We start from the raw sequence: 16,075 nt of genomic DNA, 5'->3' as shown, positions 1-16,075 counted from the left end.
CAGGCACTGCTTGGACCCGGAGGTGGCGCAGCTGTGCCCTCTAGCCGTTATTTTGTCTGCCTAAGCCTGCCAGGAACTGTGTGTGGTGGGGGCCAAGGCTTCAAGAACCAGTCAGGGGAAGCGGCTGCTTGGGCTTGGTTCTTTCCCTTGCTGCAACCCATTTGAACTGTGAGCTGTGCTCTGAACAGTAATCTGTAGAAGACAGGCATGGATTTCATCTTTCATGAAGCCATTTTCTGAAACAGGTGGCATACCAACTTAGACTATGATTTGGTTCATTTGCTTTGGATAGACAGCCAAGACTGAGCTTATTACCTAGATGTTCAGGGCCACTGGGCACCCTTAGAATATTTCATGAAAATGACCTTGCCTGCAACTTATGTGCGCTGACACTCTGGTAGACACCAGGGCTGTGTGCCTCCTACTTGGATGATTCATAATGAAGCAAGCTAGCTTTAGTTTCAGGCAGTGTTTTCTCTGGAAACTTTGGTAAATTGTTTTGTTAGCAATTTGTAAACTGATCTTCCCTGGATAGTAGTGCTGCCTTGTATGTAATGAATGGCACCACTAAATACCTCATGATGGGTCTGCGGAAGGGTGGGAGAAGTGGGGAACCGATCTCCCATCCTCCTCCAGCCTGTTTCAGAGAACTGCCCTTTGGCCCCATCTCCCTTCCTTCACCCTTGACATCAAATGCTTCTCTTCTAATGGTAGGAGGTGGTTAAAACCTTCACTTCTTTGGAAAGTCAGTCCCCATTTTTAGAAACCAGTGAGCTGAGGTGCCTTGTGCTGGAAGCTTATAGCCTGTGAACTCTATCCCACTAATGTTCAGACAGGTCACTCACCCAAGAAATCCAGTCCCTGCTGGAGCAGATCATGCAATGACAATCGTTACATAGCAGTTATTCCGTATCACAGATGGCAGAGGAATTTTGGTTCCTTTGCTTATTCATTCTCCTAACATTTAGATGATGGCTTTGGCAACAGACTCTTTGACCAGGCAAGTTCCCAGCTTGGTCAGTTGACTGGAACCACACTGTCTGAAATAATCTTTAGTGATTCTATTTCCCACCTAGTCTTTTATTTTTTGGGAGGTGGAAAGTTATTTTTTCCAGAGCTCAACTAACTCTTAAGGGTGTGCCTGATGGAGATCGATCGAGAACTGCCCCACAGTTATCAGTGTTCTCTTCCAATCCGTCCACCTTCTCCAGCCACCCCCCCCCTTTGTTGTGGCTGATAAAGTACACGTGTTTCATCTTCAAAATAAAATTTATTCAATCTGTAACAAGAACATTGAATCTGCACATTTGCACACACGTTCACATTTAAAAACAGCAGAGCACATCAGTAATAAAAAAAAAAATCTATGATACAAGTGGAACATCCCAACCATCATGAAGATTAAGGAAGGAGATGAGACCACTCTATATTCTGCTTCAAATGCCTCAAAAAGGTCCCAGAGATTCCAGGGAGCACCTGCTTTATTTAATAAAATGTGAGCATAAAAGTTTGGGGTGGCCTGGGGCAAAGGTAACAGTCAATGGGAGAGTCTTTTGGACTTGTTTTCCACATTTAGGACAAGCCCTACAAAATAAAGTAGAAAGAAAAAAAGAAAAGGCACCTTAAGTTATGCCAAGCAAACCAAAATCCAATAAAACACAAAAACCAAACAATTCCCTGTGGACTTGCTGATTGGGAAACACTTCTGGGCCAGTCACCCAAGTTTTCAGACTGGGTCAACTGGCTCGAGTGAAGCCCTGGGTCTTAGCCCTGCGTGTGTATACAGGATGCTGCCACCAGCATTACTGTGTGGGCACAGATGGCGGCACTAGTAATACACCCCCCTTGGGGCATTTTCAAGCCAGCAAGGGACGATTCCAGTTTAGAAATCCTGTCCTAGATCTCTGGGGACCTGAGAAAATGAGGCTGGTGCTCTTAGCAGGAGCCAGGCCCAGTCACCCTCTGCTCCCAGGCTGGAAAAGTACAGGAATACCTTTCAGTGGCTCTCCAAGGCTTCAAGAGCCCCCCAGCCCTGGGAGAAGGGTTAGGAGTGTGCAGCTTCCTGCTTTGGTTGAAGGTTTTTTCCTAATATGGGCATTGGATGAGTTGAGGCAGCAAATACATTTATGCCTGACATATGCCTTGATCTTTTGGTTTGGAAGGGAAAACAAAGTCCAAGATGCTTTCAAGTTGGATTGGTGCTGAAAGAGCTAAAATTTCATCTCATCTACCATCAAAAAGCAAAACAAAATAAAAAACACTAGCCATTCACCATTACAATCATCACTGTAAGACACACCAGCACTGAGGAAATGACCGCTATTTCCACACAGAGTGTTGGATGGGAGTGCAGGACACAGACGGAAGTCAGTTCCAAGTCTCCCTGTTTCCTCATGAGGGCTGCCCACTGGGGCCTTGTGGTGTGAGGACTCAGAGGACGACAGTCAGGGCTGGGCGCCTGGGGTAGGCGGGGCGGCAGTCAACACGATGCACATTTTAATACTTACAATGTAAACAAGTATCCACAAATAGTTGTCAAAAAGCCAAATAATGGCTTTATTAAAAAATTTTTAAATGCCCTTAAAAGTGACCCTTTTTGCATAATGCTTTCTTAAAAACAAAATAAAAAACAACTCCCACAAGAATATTTTTACCAAACATGCCTATATCACTTCAAAACTGAAATCGTCAGGTGGAACAGGTGAATATTTCTGTTGCTACTCTGCCGCAGAAATGTCAGGTCTATCCAACGGCACCTGTCAGGGGTCCTTTAGCAGGGGCGGACCCCAGAGCCTGGGTGTCATCATCAGACGGTCCTTGGAGCTCTTGGTAGTTCCCAAAATGAGAAAGAGTTGAGATAAAGGAACAGAACCAGGAAAATGCTAGATAAATAACCTGAAGAGGTCGAGATGCTAGAAATGATCCCAAACATTCAGAATCTGAAAGGCAACCAAAATGAGATGACTGCTACTGTACTCCAGTGTTACTTATCTACCATAGTACACACCGCTCCTAAGTGTTCCTAAAATCAGGAAAGGGTTGGGGCTTCTCTCCTTACTGACCAGGTAACCATCCAGATCACAGCTCAAAACCTGTGCACTTCCAGGGCTTTTTTCCCCATGCACGCGTATGTTTATACTTACACACAAACACACACACACACACACACACACCCCACCCCCACGCACCCCCTCCAGAATAGCTGAGTCAGGCTGGTGGTTTCTAAAATAGAGAGGTACTGACCAAGAGGTCAAGACTTTTCTTACTCAACTCTGCCCAGATATTTATCAGGCCAGCTGTTCTGGTTTTGGGTCACCCATGAACAGAAAAGGGAAATAGGTTACCAGAGATTATCAAAAAGTCTGAAGAGAAGAAAGTCTGAGAAGTCCTTGATAGCTCGTCATGCACTTCCCCTGGACACTGTTCAACCTAAGTAAATAACAAGACGCTCAGCTGTGTGAGTTTGAGATGGCTGGCAAAACCCCATGGCATGGTTGAGTTACAGACCCTGTGTTTATTCAGGCTCGCAAATTAGATTAAAAAATGCAGTTAAGAAAAAAAAGGCAGCAGAGCAAGACCATTTCCTGTACGCTTTAAAAAAACTCATTTTTTTGTTTTAGTTCACAGCATTAAAGGATTTCCTCCCCATCTTTGTTGTTATTCAATGCAGTGAATGAGCATTAAACACAGTGGCCAGTGGGGAGAGAGAACAGTGCAATGCTGTCCATCTTGCTTGTACTTCTGCTTCTTGTGAGAAATGTCACCATCTCAGGGTTAATGTGAGTGGACACCACTCTCTTAACCTCCATGCAAATCCTCCTCTCTCCACCCCTACAATTCCCTGTCCTTTCCCCATCACACTGGTGGTGGAATTGTCTCAATAAGACAGAGGCAGATTGAATGGATGAGCCCTGGAGATCATAACCCCGTCTTGCAAGCTTTCTCACACTGGTACATACCATTTAACAAAACACTTTACAACACATTAAATATCCAGGAATCACAAAGCTGTGTGCATGACACATTTGAACATTTAAGGAAACTATTTAGGGACAGCACAAGTACATGTAATTACTACACTCTAAAGACACTTATAGCAGGAGGCTTCTGTCCCATCTGCCACTTGGCAGTGACAACAGACCCAACCTCGGCTTCCACATGGCAACTGGATTCACAGCTCCTCTTGAGCACCTAAGAGTGGCCTCAGTCCACCTTTGCTCTCTCCTTTGGGTCACGCTACTACCTGCCCCTACGAAACTCTGGCCTCTGGTATCACCTGGACAGTCTGTGCATCTGTTTTTTCCTCTCAGAGCTGTGATGAACCAAAAACCTACATCTCAAGTCTGTACTCAGTCTCCCAGCAATGTGGACATCAACCAAAGCAAACAGGAAGCAAATTTGCAAACCTCTTCAGTTTTGATGAGCTGCAGAGGGTGTTTCATTCCAGACTAAATGTTTTTCGTAAGAAGCTGAAATAGGCTTGTTTGTGGCAGATGCTCTGTTAAGATCTCCACAATAGCAGCAAAGCAACTGCTCCCTGAATGGAGACAGGAAGGGCGCCTGTCCTTGGCCAAGCCCCCCCTGCAGCCTTTTAGCCTAATCCATTAGGAGGTTCCACCCCGAGGAAGCAGCAACCCTCAAACATTCTCCCTGGCTGTGGTTTAGCTACTGGCAAACAACCCATTCTGGGATTTCGGTCTCGAAGAGAAACGAGCTGTCAGTCAAACTGTGAGCTAATGGGAGCCTTTAGGGGCTCCTCTGAGGAGGAAGTTACTAACATAATTTGGCAGGAGCTGGTGATTAGAAGTCTGTATTAAACAAAACCACTGTCAATATCTCCGTAGATTCCTATCAACGCCCATCAATTTTATTTCTGTGGTATTTGTTTTCCAGTTGCAGCTTTACTCCTTAAAAAGAATAAATCAAAAAGGCCCTACAACATCAATAACAAAACACTGTAACAAAGTGATGACATTATGTACATAAATACTGTGTGTAGAGAAATGACAAATCTTCCAGGAAAAGAAGGAAACAAAACTTAGGTCAAGTGTTAACGGTGATAATATAAAAAAAACCTTTGCTTTCAATGGAGGTTATACGTATGTATGTAACAATTCAAATATCATCTATAAAATTAAAAAATAAAGGCAGCACTGGGAGAACTGCATGAGGGAGGAGAATAAATTGGAAAAAAATATGGCCACTGAACTCAGAAGGCCCACCGAGTAATTCAAGTAAAGGACGTATTAATCCCTACATATGTATCCATTTTACAAGAACACACTGACTTTCAATTGCTGTTTTTCAAACTTACCCCTATTGTGTTTTAGTTGGGAGGATGCTGCACACATGCTTCCTGTCAGGGAGGGCCAGGATGACCACCTGTGTGGAGCCCCCAACCGGGAAACTATGGGGCAGCGGCCTTTCCACCCCCGACTTCACCAACTCCTTCTCATACACATTCCTCTACAGAGGACCTCTCAGATTTCATTTGGGGTTCGCTTTGAATTCAAATATTATTTGTTTGGGGAGAAGACTCTTTGCGTGGTAAGTTCACAAAGCCAGCCGTTATCATACCTTTCTATAATGGTGACATCTGGAATACCCAGACCCATTTTCTGGAAGATCTCCTTTGAAAGCAAAGCAGAATTGGTCCACGTAAGGAACTCCAGTGGGCTGGGCTGGGCCGGGGCTCCAGGCTGAGAGCACTCTGACACAGCGGCCCTGCAGCTCATCTGCTGTTCATCTGCGGCCCATCGTCACACAGGCCTGGGGGAGTATTTCCAATTTCTGGCTTCACCCCACCCTCCCCACCTGCTTCTTTCCTCAAGCATGCCTTTTCTGAGGGCAAAATGAGGAGCAGGTGGCATTTGACTGAAAAACAGCAATTTGCCTTTGATAAAGGTGTTCTTTGAAAATGAGTATTTTTTGAGGTTTGAATTTTCTAAAAAAAAAAGGTACAATGGTCTTGCTGTCCAAATCAATCTCTCTCACATACATAGAGGAAAAACCCCAAACCCTGCATGCGCCAGGAACAGTAAAATGACCAAAATATTATAAAATTAACCAATAAAGTGCATGTTCCTTACATATTACACCTGTCCCTTTTACAAACATTTCTTTTAGAAAGTCACATGTGTAGGCTCAGAATCACATGGTATTATAGAAGGGGTTGGCTGTCCGCTTTTTATCATTTGCTTTTTTCAGTCTCCTGAGGGGGTGAGTTCTGCCCTGCTGCTGACGGGGTGCCACAGTGAGCCCTGGGGCTGGGCCTGCACCCTGCAGTCCCTGGGTCTGCAGCAAAGGAAGGCCTCCTTCAGAACTAGTCAATTCAGGTCCTGCCCTGGGGAGCAGACACTGCTGGCTGTGACCAAATTCCCTGGCATACTGTACAAGGGGCCTCTCCACTGGCTTGCTCTGCGCAATGCACTCTGTCGTTCTGAGTTGCTCTATAAAATACTTGGTGGGTTCCAGGTTCTGGGGGACACGTGGGCTTTCTGGGGGCTCCTGGGCCTCCACGGCATGCATGCCTGAGTCTGTTCTGATGAAGGGCTGAAGCAGTTTGAGATGAGGGGACTCAGAGGAGACAGGCTCCCTCTCAGATAAACCGTCTTTACAAAGGTCCAAGTAGCCCAACTTGGCGAGGGAAGCTGAACGCCTCATTTGAGATGGTTTTATGAGCCCTACCTGGTGAGTCACTTGGGACTCAGTTTCTTCAGTGTGCTCCTTCACCACACCGGGGCTATGGCTGAGACCCTGGGCACTGTCACTACCGGAGCGATGTGGGAGTTGACAGGCTACAGGGGATGGGTCCAGTTTTTCTTGTAATTCCTTAATATTGTCACCAAGTTTGCTAATTAAACTTAGGTCTTCACTAAGTAACTGGGAGCCCTCATACTGCACTTCACTGCCCCTGGGGCAGGGACCCTCCTGACTTCCTTCCCAGCTCTCCTGCTCTGTGGAGGGCTTGCTGTCTGTGGTGCTGCTTTGTGCTGTGAAGCCTTCCAGGTGAACCACTGTCTGGGGACACAGGTAATCTGAGTGGACCGACGGTACGTGGGTTGAGTGGCTGACAAAAGCTGTTGTGGTCTCCAGGGCTGCTGACAGGCTGTTGCCCCAGTCCTCGGGGCTGCTCAGGGTGGAGGCTGGGTTCATGGGCCTGTCGTGCTCAGAAGAATGAGGCGGAGGTAGCACTTCTGGGCTCAGAGAAACTTGGTCAGGGTGCAGGGTCCTGTTCAGATTTTCATCCAGGGCACAGAGGACAGTGTTGGAATTCTCCACTTTGACTTCCCTCAGTCCCTGCTCCCTACCCTTTCCACTGGGGGCTCTTTCACTCCCTGGCCCAGTGTTACTGGGCAACACAACTGTGTGGGAAGACTCAATGATGTCTACTTCCTTGGGAAGGGGAAGAGGGGCTGCCTGTGTCTCAGATCCCTGGCATGAAACCACAGTCCTCTGCCCCTTCAGGACTCCGTCCTGCTTCGTTCTAGTATCTGACCCTGGGCACTCAAGAGGACCTGGTGAGGCATGCAATTCCTGGAGCTCCAGTGCTGTAACAATGGTGTTTTGCTCCGAATGGAGTAGTGAGCCAGCCACGGACCCACTGCATTTCCCTTTGCCCCTGTTCATCTCTAGTTCCTTGGGGACAAATGAATGTTCCAGGGTGGCTTCGTCACTCTTCCCTTTTGGTGCTGGGTCTGCCACAGAAGAATCATGCTTGGAGTTCTTGCGCGTGGACGAGGTACAAGCAGAAGCAGTGCCATGATGCTCTTGCTCCTGCCGCAAGCGCTCCTCAAACTCCAAGGTGGCTCGCCTCACAGAACCCGGGCACCACTTGGCACCTGGGTGCATCCCTGGGCCCCAGAGCTCCTGTTCCCCCTCAGCTGGTTCCTCTTCTTCCAACTCTGCAGTGGATGAGTGTGTGGTCAGGCAGCCTTCTGGGTCCCCCCTCCCCGAGTCTTTGCCTAGTTCAGGCTGGGCTGTGCAGGAACCCTCATTCTGATTTCCAGGTCTGCTCTCTGGGGCCTGGGCCCTCTCAGGGGGCAGCTCATGGACAGTGTGCTTCTTTGGTGTATGGCATGGGTGGGAGAGGATGTCTCCTTTCAATTGAACCTGTCCGACTCCTTGACTGATGGATTCAATCTCAGTGACAATTTCTTTGACTGAAATTGCATTTTCTGAGTGGGACTGCATGAAGATGTCTGGGCTGACCAGTTCTGAGATTGCCTAAGAAGAGAAAACAGTGAGATGGTTATGGCAAATTGTAGTCTAATTGAAAATGCCAGATTTGTTGCTTACTAATCCTCTGATCCAGGAGCACCTTCTGGCTGTAAGAACACAAATCATGGAGTGCCCGGGACATCATCCCTGCCTAGGACTTTATTCTGGCTGTTTTGTTGTAAAAGGAAAAAACAAACAAACCAGATTCATCAAGGACAGAGATTATAGGTTGTATCAGTATTAAACTTTGTTTACTCAAACAGGATTCCAATACAATATCTTGCTCCAAAAATGAATAGCAAACAGCTTTGGAGGCTCTTATTATCCTTATCTTCATAACACCATGAGTCTTCAGAATTTAGACCATACTGGGGTAAATGAAACCTCTCCTCTCTGCCCTATCAACTTCCAGTTTGATCCTAACCTAGTTCCACAGGTGGAATTCCATTCAAGGGCTCAGTGGCCTTAAACATGGCCAGTGTTGGGCAGAGCGAGATGGATGAGGCCATCTTATGTCTTAACTGGGGACTCACTGCTCTCTTCTCTCCCCTGTCTTGACAGCCTTCACCTCCTAGGGGCGGCATCCCGGGGCATGAGGGCGCGTTGTATTTGACTGCAGGGTTCCTAAGTTTCACTGGCTCCTTTTGGGAAAGGTTTATTTGGCTTATGCAGCCATGTGCCTGAGCAAACTTAGAAACTGTGGCTCTCTGACATTTTACTGTTCTACCAGTTACGAATTCCCATATGGATTTAGAATAAGGCCAAAGAGAACTGGCCAATGCAAAATCAAGTCCTTTTGTAAAAAATGCAGAATTTTAAAATCTGTAAATGGCCCTTAGACAACTCCTAAATTGGCATCATTACCATCAATCTACTTTGTTAACACTTTTATAAGCCTTCAAAGTGCAATATTTCTCTGGGAATTGTTCTGGCCTTTCTCCTTCAAAAGAGAGGCAGGGCTAGTACAACTAGCAAGGTCAATTATGGCTTTGGGAAAAATCTGCCAGGTATTGGGCAGGCAGGTGAATTTTCCAAGGCTGGGAGAGAGGCCACACCAGGCCCAGTGGGTGCATGGGTTGCAGAAAGAGGGCTCATGTGACCAGGGACTTTGCAGGAAAGCTATTTCTGTCAGAGCTGCTATACCCATTGGTCCAAAGGAGAGCTTGAGCATTCTGATTTCCTAGTATAAACAAAACAGAGGCATAGCCTTTGGGGAAAGGAGAAGACAAGACGCATAGGCAGCGATTGCCCTGGGGTAGTTAAGAAGGGAGAGAACCAATGAGTAATGAACAAGGTGGGAAATAAAAGCAGAGAGGCATCAGGAGCTGTAGAGAATCTACTCAGCAGCTCTGAAATCACTAAGTGAAGTTTGGTATGTTAGAGTGAATCTGTCGCCACTTACATTCCAACTCCTGCATTATGCTGATTTAAGATACTATTGTTTTTAAGATGCATCCCAATATCCAAAGGGTCAAACTGAGAGTAAGTGTGAGTCTTAGAATTAATGATATATAGTAATTCTTTTTAGGGCCTGCTATGGCCAACAAGCTCACCTGCCACTGAGAAGTGTCTTGGGATTCTGTCTCTCTCAAATCACTCCCCAAACCACCTCTCAACTCCTGAATACCACAGGGTCTGAGGTGAGGAACAATTTAGAAACACCATAACAAAAACTAAGCATGGGAATCAGTTGCTAGTACAACAACTACACCATGTCAAGCCTTTGAATTTTCTGAGACAGAATTTCCCAAATAAATCCATCTTCTCAGAGAGACCCAGGTTTCATTCAGGCAGCATACGAGTCCCTGGCACTTCATTATTGGTGAAATTTGACCTGTACTGCAGAGGTACAGGGAGGAGGCCTCTCCTTGTTCAGGCAGGACATTTGTTTTGGCTAATCCCTTCTTTCACTCCCTCTCCGAAGTGCTTCTAATGACACCAAAAGCCTGGAAAGAGAAAGTCCTCAAAGGCAACTCATTTGAAATATGTTTAAACCCTAAGTTTTCAAGGAAAGTCTCAGCCAGACTTTCTCCTATGCTACCTTCCTAAATCTTTAGCAACCTCAAAAATAAAGTCAACATAGCAGAATCTCAAAAATTTATCTTCCACGAGAACTTCATTAGGTGGAGAACTATAAAGACAGTTTTACCTTTGACTGTTCCTCATCTGTTGAAGATTCTTCAGATGCATGGGGAGTGTCACTCAAAGAGCTGCTTCTCTGGTCGTCGGCTGTCACTTCGGAGGGGGCTACTTCCACCCCGGCCAGTCGGCAGCTCTCACTCCTGCCTCCACCCAGTTCCTCCAACCTTGAGTGGGAAAAAGTTCTGGACCGGGTTTCTTGGGAAAGCTCTACAAACTTCTCTAGGGCACTGAAAAAATCAATGCGGTCTGTACTGAAATCTGGGACTTCAGTCTGGCAACTGGGTTGGGGGCTCGGTGACTCAGGATCAGGAGACATGGGGAGGTCTTTCAGGCGAGATGTCAGTTCTTCCATAGGCAGTAGGTGAACGTTCATATCTGCTTTCAGTGCGTCCGTCTCCAGGTCTTCCACTGCTAAGTCTGGGAACCTGTTGGCCATTGCTGGAGCCTGTCCAGAGTGGATTAAGGCTTTGGATGCCTGGCAGTTGTCGAGAGGGAATTTCGGTTCACCGAGACAACACCCTGATGAGCATCCATTAATGTCATTTAGGTTTAATTCATCTTCAATCTGCCCAGCATGAAATTCCCTAGAAGTAAATTCCAAGCAGATCATTCTTTCTTTGGTACACAGGCCTTTCTGATTTTCATCCTGCGGGACAACATGTTCCACAAAGACAGGAGGTATGGGAGAGTGACTCTCCATGGTCTTCACCTCGGCAATCTGGTCTGCTGAGGTGGTGATCTCCTTCTTGTTGAGTTCAAGCCCTGGTTTGCAGATTGGCTCATGGTGGTCTGAGAGGTCACTATCTGAATGAGATCTCCAGAGCTTGTTATGCCGCTGTTTGCTGTGGAGCACATACACAGGAAACACCTTACTCCGGTTTGTGAAAACACTCAACACCCTCCCCAGAAATTGCTTCCAGATAATCTTAAATTTTAACCTACAAAATGCTTTAATGCCCAGTGGAAGAAGGGAGGCATTAAACACTTAAAAAGATGATCAATTTAACTAATAGCAACAAAAACAAAACAGCAACAAAAACAAATGAATACGAGTTCTGATATTTTGCCTATTAGACTGACAAGCGCCAAAATGGTTGCCAGCAACCAGTGTGGATGATGGTGTGGCCAAACGAGGCTTCTCAGGTATAGCCGCACAATTTTTAAGAGTGAAATCTGGCAGTAGGCTCTCAAAATTTAACCTTTTAACCAGCAATTCTTCCTTTAAGATTTTTTCTTGGAGAAATATTACTATAAGTACACAAAGATATACATACAAGGATGTTTACTATAATACTTTGGTACTAAAAAAAAGAATTCTTAAAAATTATAATCTACACACCCATATGCTATGAGGCTGTTAAAAACAGGTATTTTAGTGAAATGATGTCCAAGGTATACTACTGAGCAAAAAAGTGTATTGAACACATTTGGAGTGATCAGTTACCATGTTAGAATTAAGTACAGGAAAATATCTGGAGGACTATCACCAAAATGAAAACAGTGTTTTTTTCAAGGAAAGCAAAAGTACTTTGGGAGAGGGCTTTACTTTTGATATGTCGTACTTCCATAATTTTTGAATTTTAAAAATAACAAGTGTGTCCATTCACAATTGCATCAAAAAGAATAAAATACCTAGGAATAAACCTAACGAAGGAAGTGAAAGACCTATACCCTGAAAACTACAAGACACTCATGAGAGAAATTAAAGAAGATACCAATAAATGGAAATACATCCCGTGCTCATGGATAGGAAGAATTAATATTGTCAAAATGGCCATCCTGCCTAAAGCTATCTGTAGAAGCAATGCAATCCCTATCAAAATACCAACTGCATTCTTCAATGAACTAGAGCAAGTAGCTCTAAAATTCATATGGAACCACAAAAGACCCCGAATAGCCAAAGCAATCCTGAGAAGGAACAATAAAGCAGGGGGGATTATGCTCTCTGACTTCAAGCTCTACTGCAAAGCCACAGTAATCAAGACAATTTAGTACTGGCACAAGAACAGACTCATAGACCAATGGAACAGACTAAAGAGCCCAGATGTAAAACCTAGCATATATGCTCAATTGATATACAATAAGGGAGCCATGGACATAAAATGGGGAAATGACAGCCTCTTCAACAACTGGTATTGGCAAAACTGGACAGCTACATGCAAGAGAATGAAACTGGATTATCGTCTAAACCTATATACAAAAGTAAACTCAAAGTGGATCAAAGACCTGAATGTAAGTTATGAAACCATAAAACTCTTGGAAGAAAACATAGGCAAAAATCTCCTGAATATAAACATGAGCAACTTTTTCCTGAACGCATCTCCTCAGGCAAGGGAAACAAAAGCAAAGATGAATAAATGGGACTACATCAAGCTAAAAACTTCTGTGCAGCAAAGGACACCATCAGCAGAACAAAAAGGCATCCTACAATATGGGAGAATATATTTATAAATGACATATCCAACAAGGCATTAATACCCAAAGTTATATATAAAGAACTCACATCCCTCAATACCCAAAAAGCAAATAACCCGATTAAAAAATGGGCAGAGGAGCTGAACAGACACTTCTCCAAAGAAGAAATTCAGATGGCCAACAGGCACATGAAAAGATACTCCACATCGCTAGTTATCAGGGAAATGCAAACTAAAACCACAATGAGATATCACCTCACACCAGGTAGGATGGCCAACATTGAAAAGAGTAGGAACAACAAATGCTGGCGAGGATGTGGAGAAAGGGGAACCCTCCTACACTGCTGGTGGGAATGAAGCTAGTTCAACCACTGTGGAAAGCAGTATGGAGGTTCCTCAAAAAACTCAAAATAGAAATAACATTTGACCCAGGAATTCCACTCCTAGGAATTTACCCAAAGAAAACAAGTTGTCAGATTAAAAAAGACATATGCACTCCTATGTTTATTGCAGCACTATTTATAATAGCCAAGATATTGAAGCAGCCTAAGTGTCCATCAGTAGATGAATGGATAAAGAGGATGTGGTACATATATACAATGGAATATTATTCAGCCACAAGAAAGAAACAAATCCTACCATTTGCAACAACATGGATGGAGCTAGAGGGTATTGTGCTCAGTGAAATAAGTCAAGCAGAGAAAGACAAACACCAAATGATTTCCCTCATTTGTGGAGTATAACAACGAAGCAAAACTGAAGGAACAAAACAGCCGCAGACTCACAGACTCCAAGAGGGACTAGTGGTTACCAAAGAGGAGGGGAGGGAGGGAAGGTGGGGAGGGAGAGACAGGGGGATTGAGGGGTATTACGATATAGTGTGTGGGGGATCATGGGGAAGACAGTGTAGCACAGAGAAGGCAAATAGTGAATCTGTGGCATCTTACTACACTGATGGACAGTGACTGCAATGGGGGATGGGGGTCTCTATAATATGGGTGAATGTAGTAACCATATTGTTTTTTCATGTGAAACCTTCGTAAGAGTGTATATCAAAGATACCTTAATAAGAAAATAAAATAAAATAAAATAACAAGTATGTTTAACATTAATAACTAAGATAAAAAAATCCCTAAAACCAGCGTTCAAGTAATACAAAGAGAAATACTCCATTGGAGTCCATTACAAGTCCTCATAATTGAGATGAAGAGCTGATGTAGGACTAATCACTGATGTGGAAGTGTGAGGAGGGTGACAATCTTTCTTGACTTGGAAAGAAAAGATAAGGCTAGTAAATTTAGAGAAAAATGTTGGTAACAGAATGGAAGAGGATAAGCATAAAGTACAGGCCTTTTTCATAAGGATCTCTGGATAAAAACCATCAAGCTAAGGTGACACCTGGAAAAGTAGGTGGCCCATCCCCCTACCCCACCCCCCTGTACCCATATTCATCCTTTGGATTATATTATGGAGAGAAGATCTGTTGTGGGGATGACATTTCATTTCAAATCACACACTTTTACCAAGGAAGCACAATTCCCAAAGCTTCAGTTAAAAAGAGAAAGGTGGCCCTGTCTGTGACTGGTCAGGATCACTTGCCCAGGGAGTAGGTCACTTATGTGGCATTTGTGGGTGTGGTTTCCATGACTTACAAGCTGATGAAGTTACCTAACACAGGGTGGAATGGGAAACAGCCTGAAACAACTTACCCTGGGCTGAGGGCCACGCCTGCCTGTGAATCTCTGCCCAGTCATACGCCTGCACTAATGTGAACCCGTTTGTTCTCAACTCTGCACCTGCTCTCAGCAACCCCTGACTGCTGCTTGGGTGGAGCTCTCTCTGACTCAGCCCTGCACAGCAGAAGTGTGCTTTTCCGGGTAGGGAGCAGGTTAATCTGTTTATGAAGACAAGCTATAAACAATAAGCTGGGTGGAGGATGGGGTTTTCACCCTTTCCAAGCTGCACCATTTTCACCCACCCCTAGGAGGAGACAACATATCACAATATCACACATGCCAAACAAGTGAGTGGCTGTACAGAGGGGCAAGCTGACTGGTTGGAAGGTGGGGCCTAAACCATACATTGTGACCAACAGATGCCAACAAGCTTCCTTTTAAAGTGTCTTCTTTTCCATCTAGATATCCTTGTTTCCTGACCTAAATATGACTGTGTTCTCCAATTTCTATCCTTCGCCTATCTTCAAACCTGCACCAACTTCTCTCAGCCATCAAGGCAGGACAAGTCCTGTGATGTAAATGACAGGAAGACATCTCAGGGAGTAGCTGTTCTCACCTTTCTAATAATCTTCTAATAATACAAAAGAACAGCTTATTTTATCAGTCAACAGGCAAATGGGATGTTTTCATGATCCCAAGAACCCTCCAAAGTATGATTTTATAAACTGCTTGCAAATCACTAATCAATCAGGAGGGACTGAGAGACTGAAGTCATGCTAACAGGCAGGAACAGTGCCGTGTCTCAGAGGAAGTGGCTGACATCACAGCTCCTTTGCCCAGCAGGGATTTCCTTCTCTTCCTGGGGGAGATAATCATCAGAAAATACTGGGTCCCTCTTGGAGTCTGAAATATAAGATCTAAGCACCTGGACAGGAATTAAACTGACACCTACTTGTAAAGAAAAATCCCATTCCAAAGATAGGTCTGACTTTGCCACCTTTTTCATTTTTGCAACTGACATGCAGGGAGGGTGGTAGGTGGTTCTCTGATATAGTCCAGATATTCATTCCCATGGCCTCTGAAGCACTGCTACCCCAGGGGCCTCTTCTCACCCCGACCTCAGGGGTTAGTGGCCTTTATCCTGAATTTTGTGCTTTTTATTCCTTTTCTTTTCTTTATCGTATCATATTTTGTTAACAATATACTGCTTATTACATGCTTTGAACTTTATATAAATGAATTCATACTGTATATATTCTTCTACAACTGCTTTTTGTGCTTAACACTGTTTTTTAATATTCACTGATGTGTGTAGCTGTAATTTCATAGAGTACAAGGAATATGCCACAATTTATTTACCCATACTGTTGATGAACAGTTTTGGCTTTTATAAACAACACTGCCATGGACATTCTTGTGTCTGATACATAAAGATTTCTCAAAGGTGTTATATATAGTAGAAAAATTGGGTCTTGGAGCACATGGGCATCATCAGTTTTACTCAGTTATACAAAATTGCTTTCCAGTGAAGCTTTTCCCAAGCCAGTTTATTGTAATGCTCCATCACTGGTAGAGATAGATGTACAACATTAGATCATATTTACTGTTATAAACATATTGTTA

At 44.4% G+C, this 16,075-nt stretch overlaps 1 protein-coding gene across 6 annotated transcripts in view; it reads right to left on the bottom strand.

Annotated features, from left to right (window-relative positions):
• Nucleotides 1–1,250: 1,250 nt before the first annotated feature.
• The window catches only part of SSH2 (slingshot protein phosphatase 2), a 306,049-nt gene continuing 291,224 nt past the window's right edge, over nt 1,251–16,075 (bottom strand). For all 6 annotated transcript variants that reach the window (XM_073235066.1, XM_073235067.1, XM_037022734.2 and 3 more), the window contains 2 exons: nt 10,370–11,204; nt 1,251–8,226 (listed from right to left, as the gene is read on the bottom strand). In XM_073235066.1, the coding sequence (XP_073091167.1) occupies nt 6,151–8,226; nt 10,370–11,204 (2,911 nt within the window). In that variant the 3' untranslated portion in view covers nt 1,251–6,150. The remainder of the gene's footprint in view (nt 8,227–10,369; nt 11,205–16,075) is intronic.

Source organism: Manis javanica, chromosome 4, assembly GCF_040802235.1.
Source record: "Manis javanica isolate MJ-LG chromosome 4, MJ_LKY, whole genome shotgun sequence".
In the NCBI taxonomy this organism is placed as follows: domain Eukaryota; kingdom Metazoa; phylum Chordata; class Mammalia; order Pholidota; family Manidae; genus Manis; species Manis javanica.
Note: the sequence above shows the minus strand (reverse complement) of the source record. Positions and strands in the feature narration are given on the sequence as shown.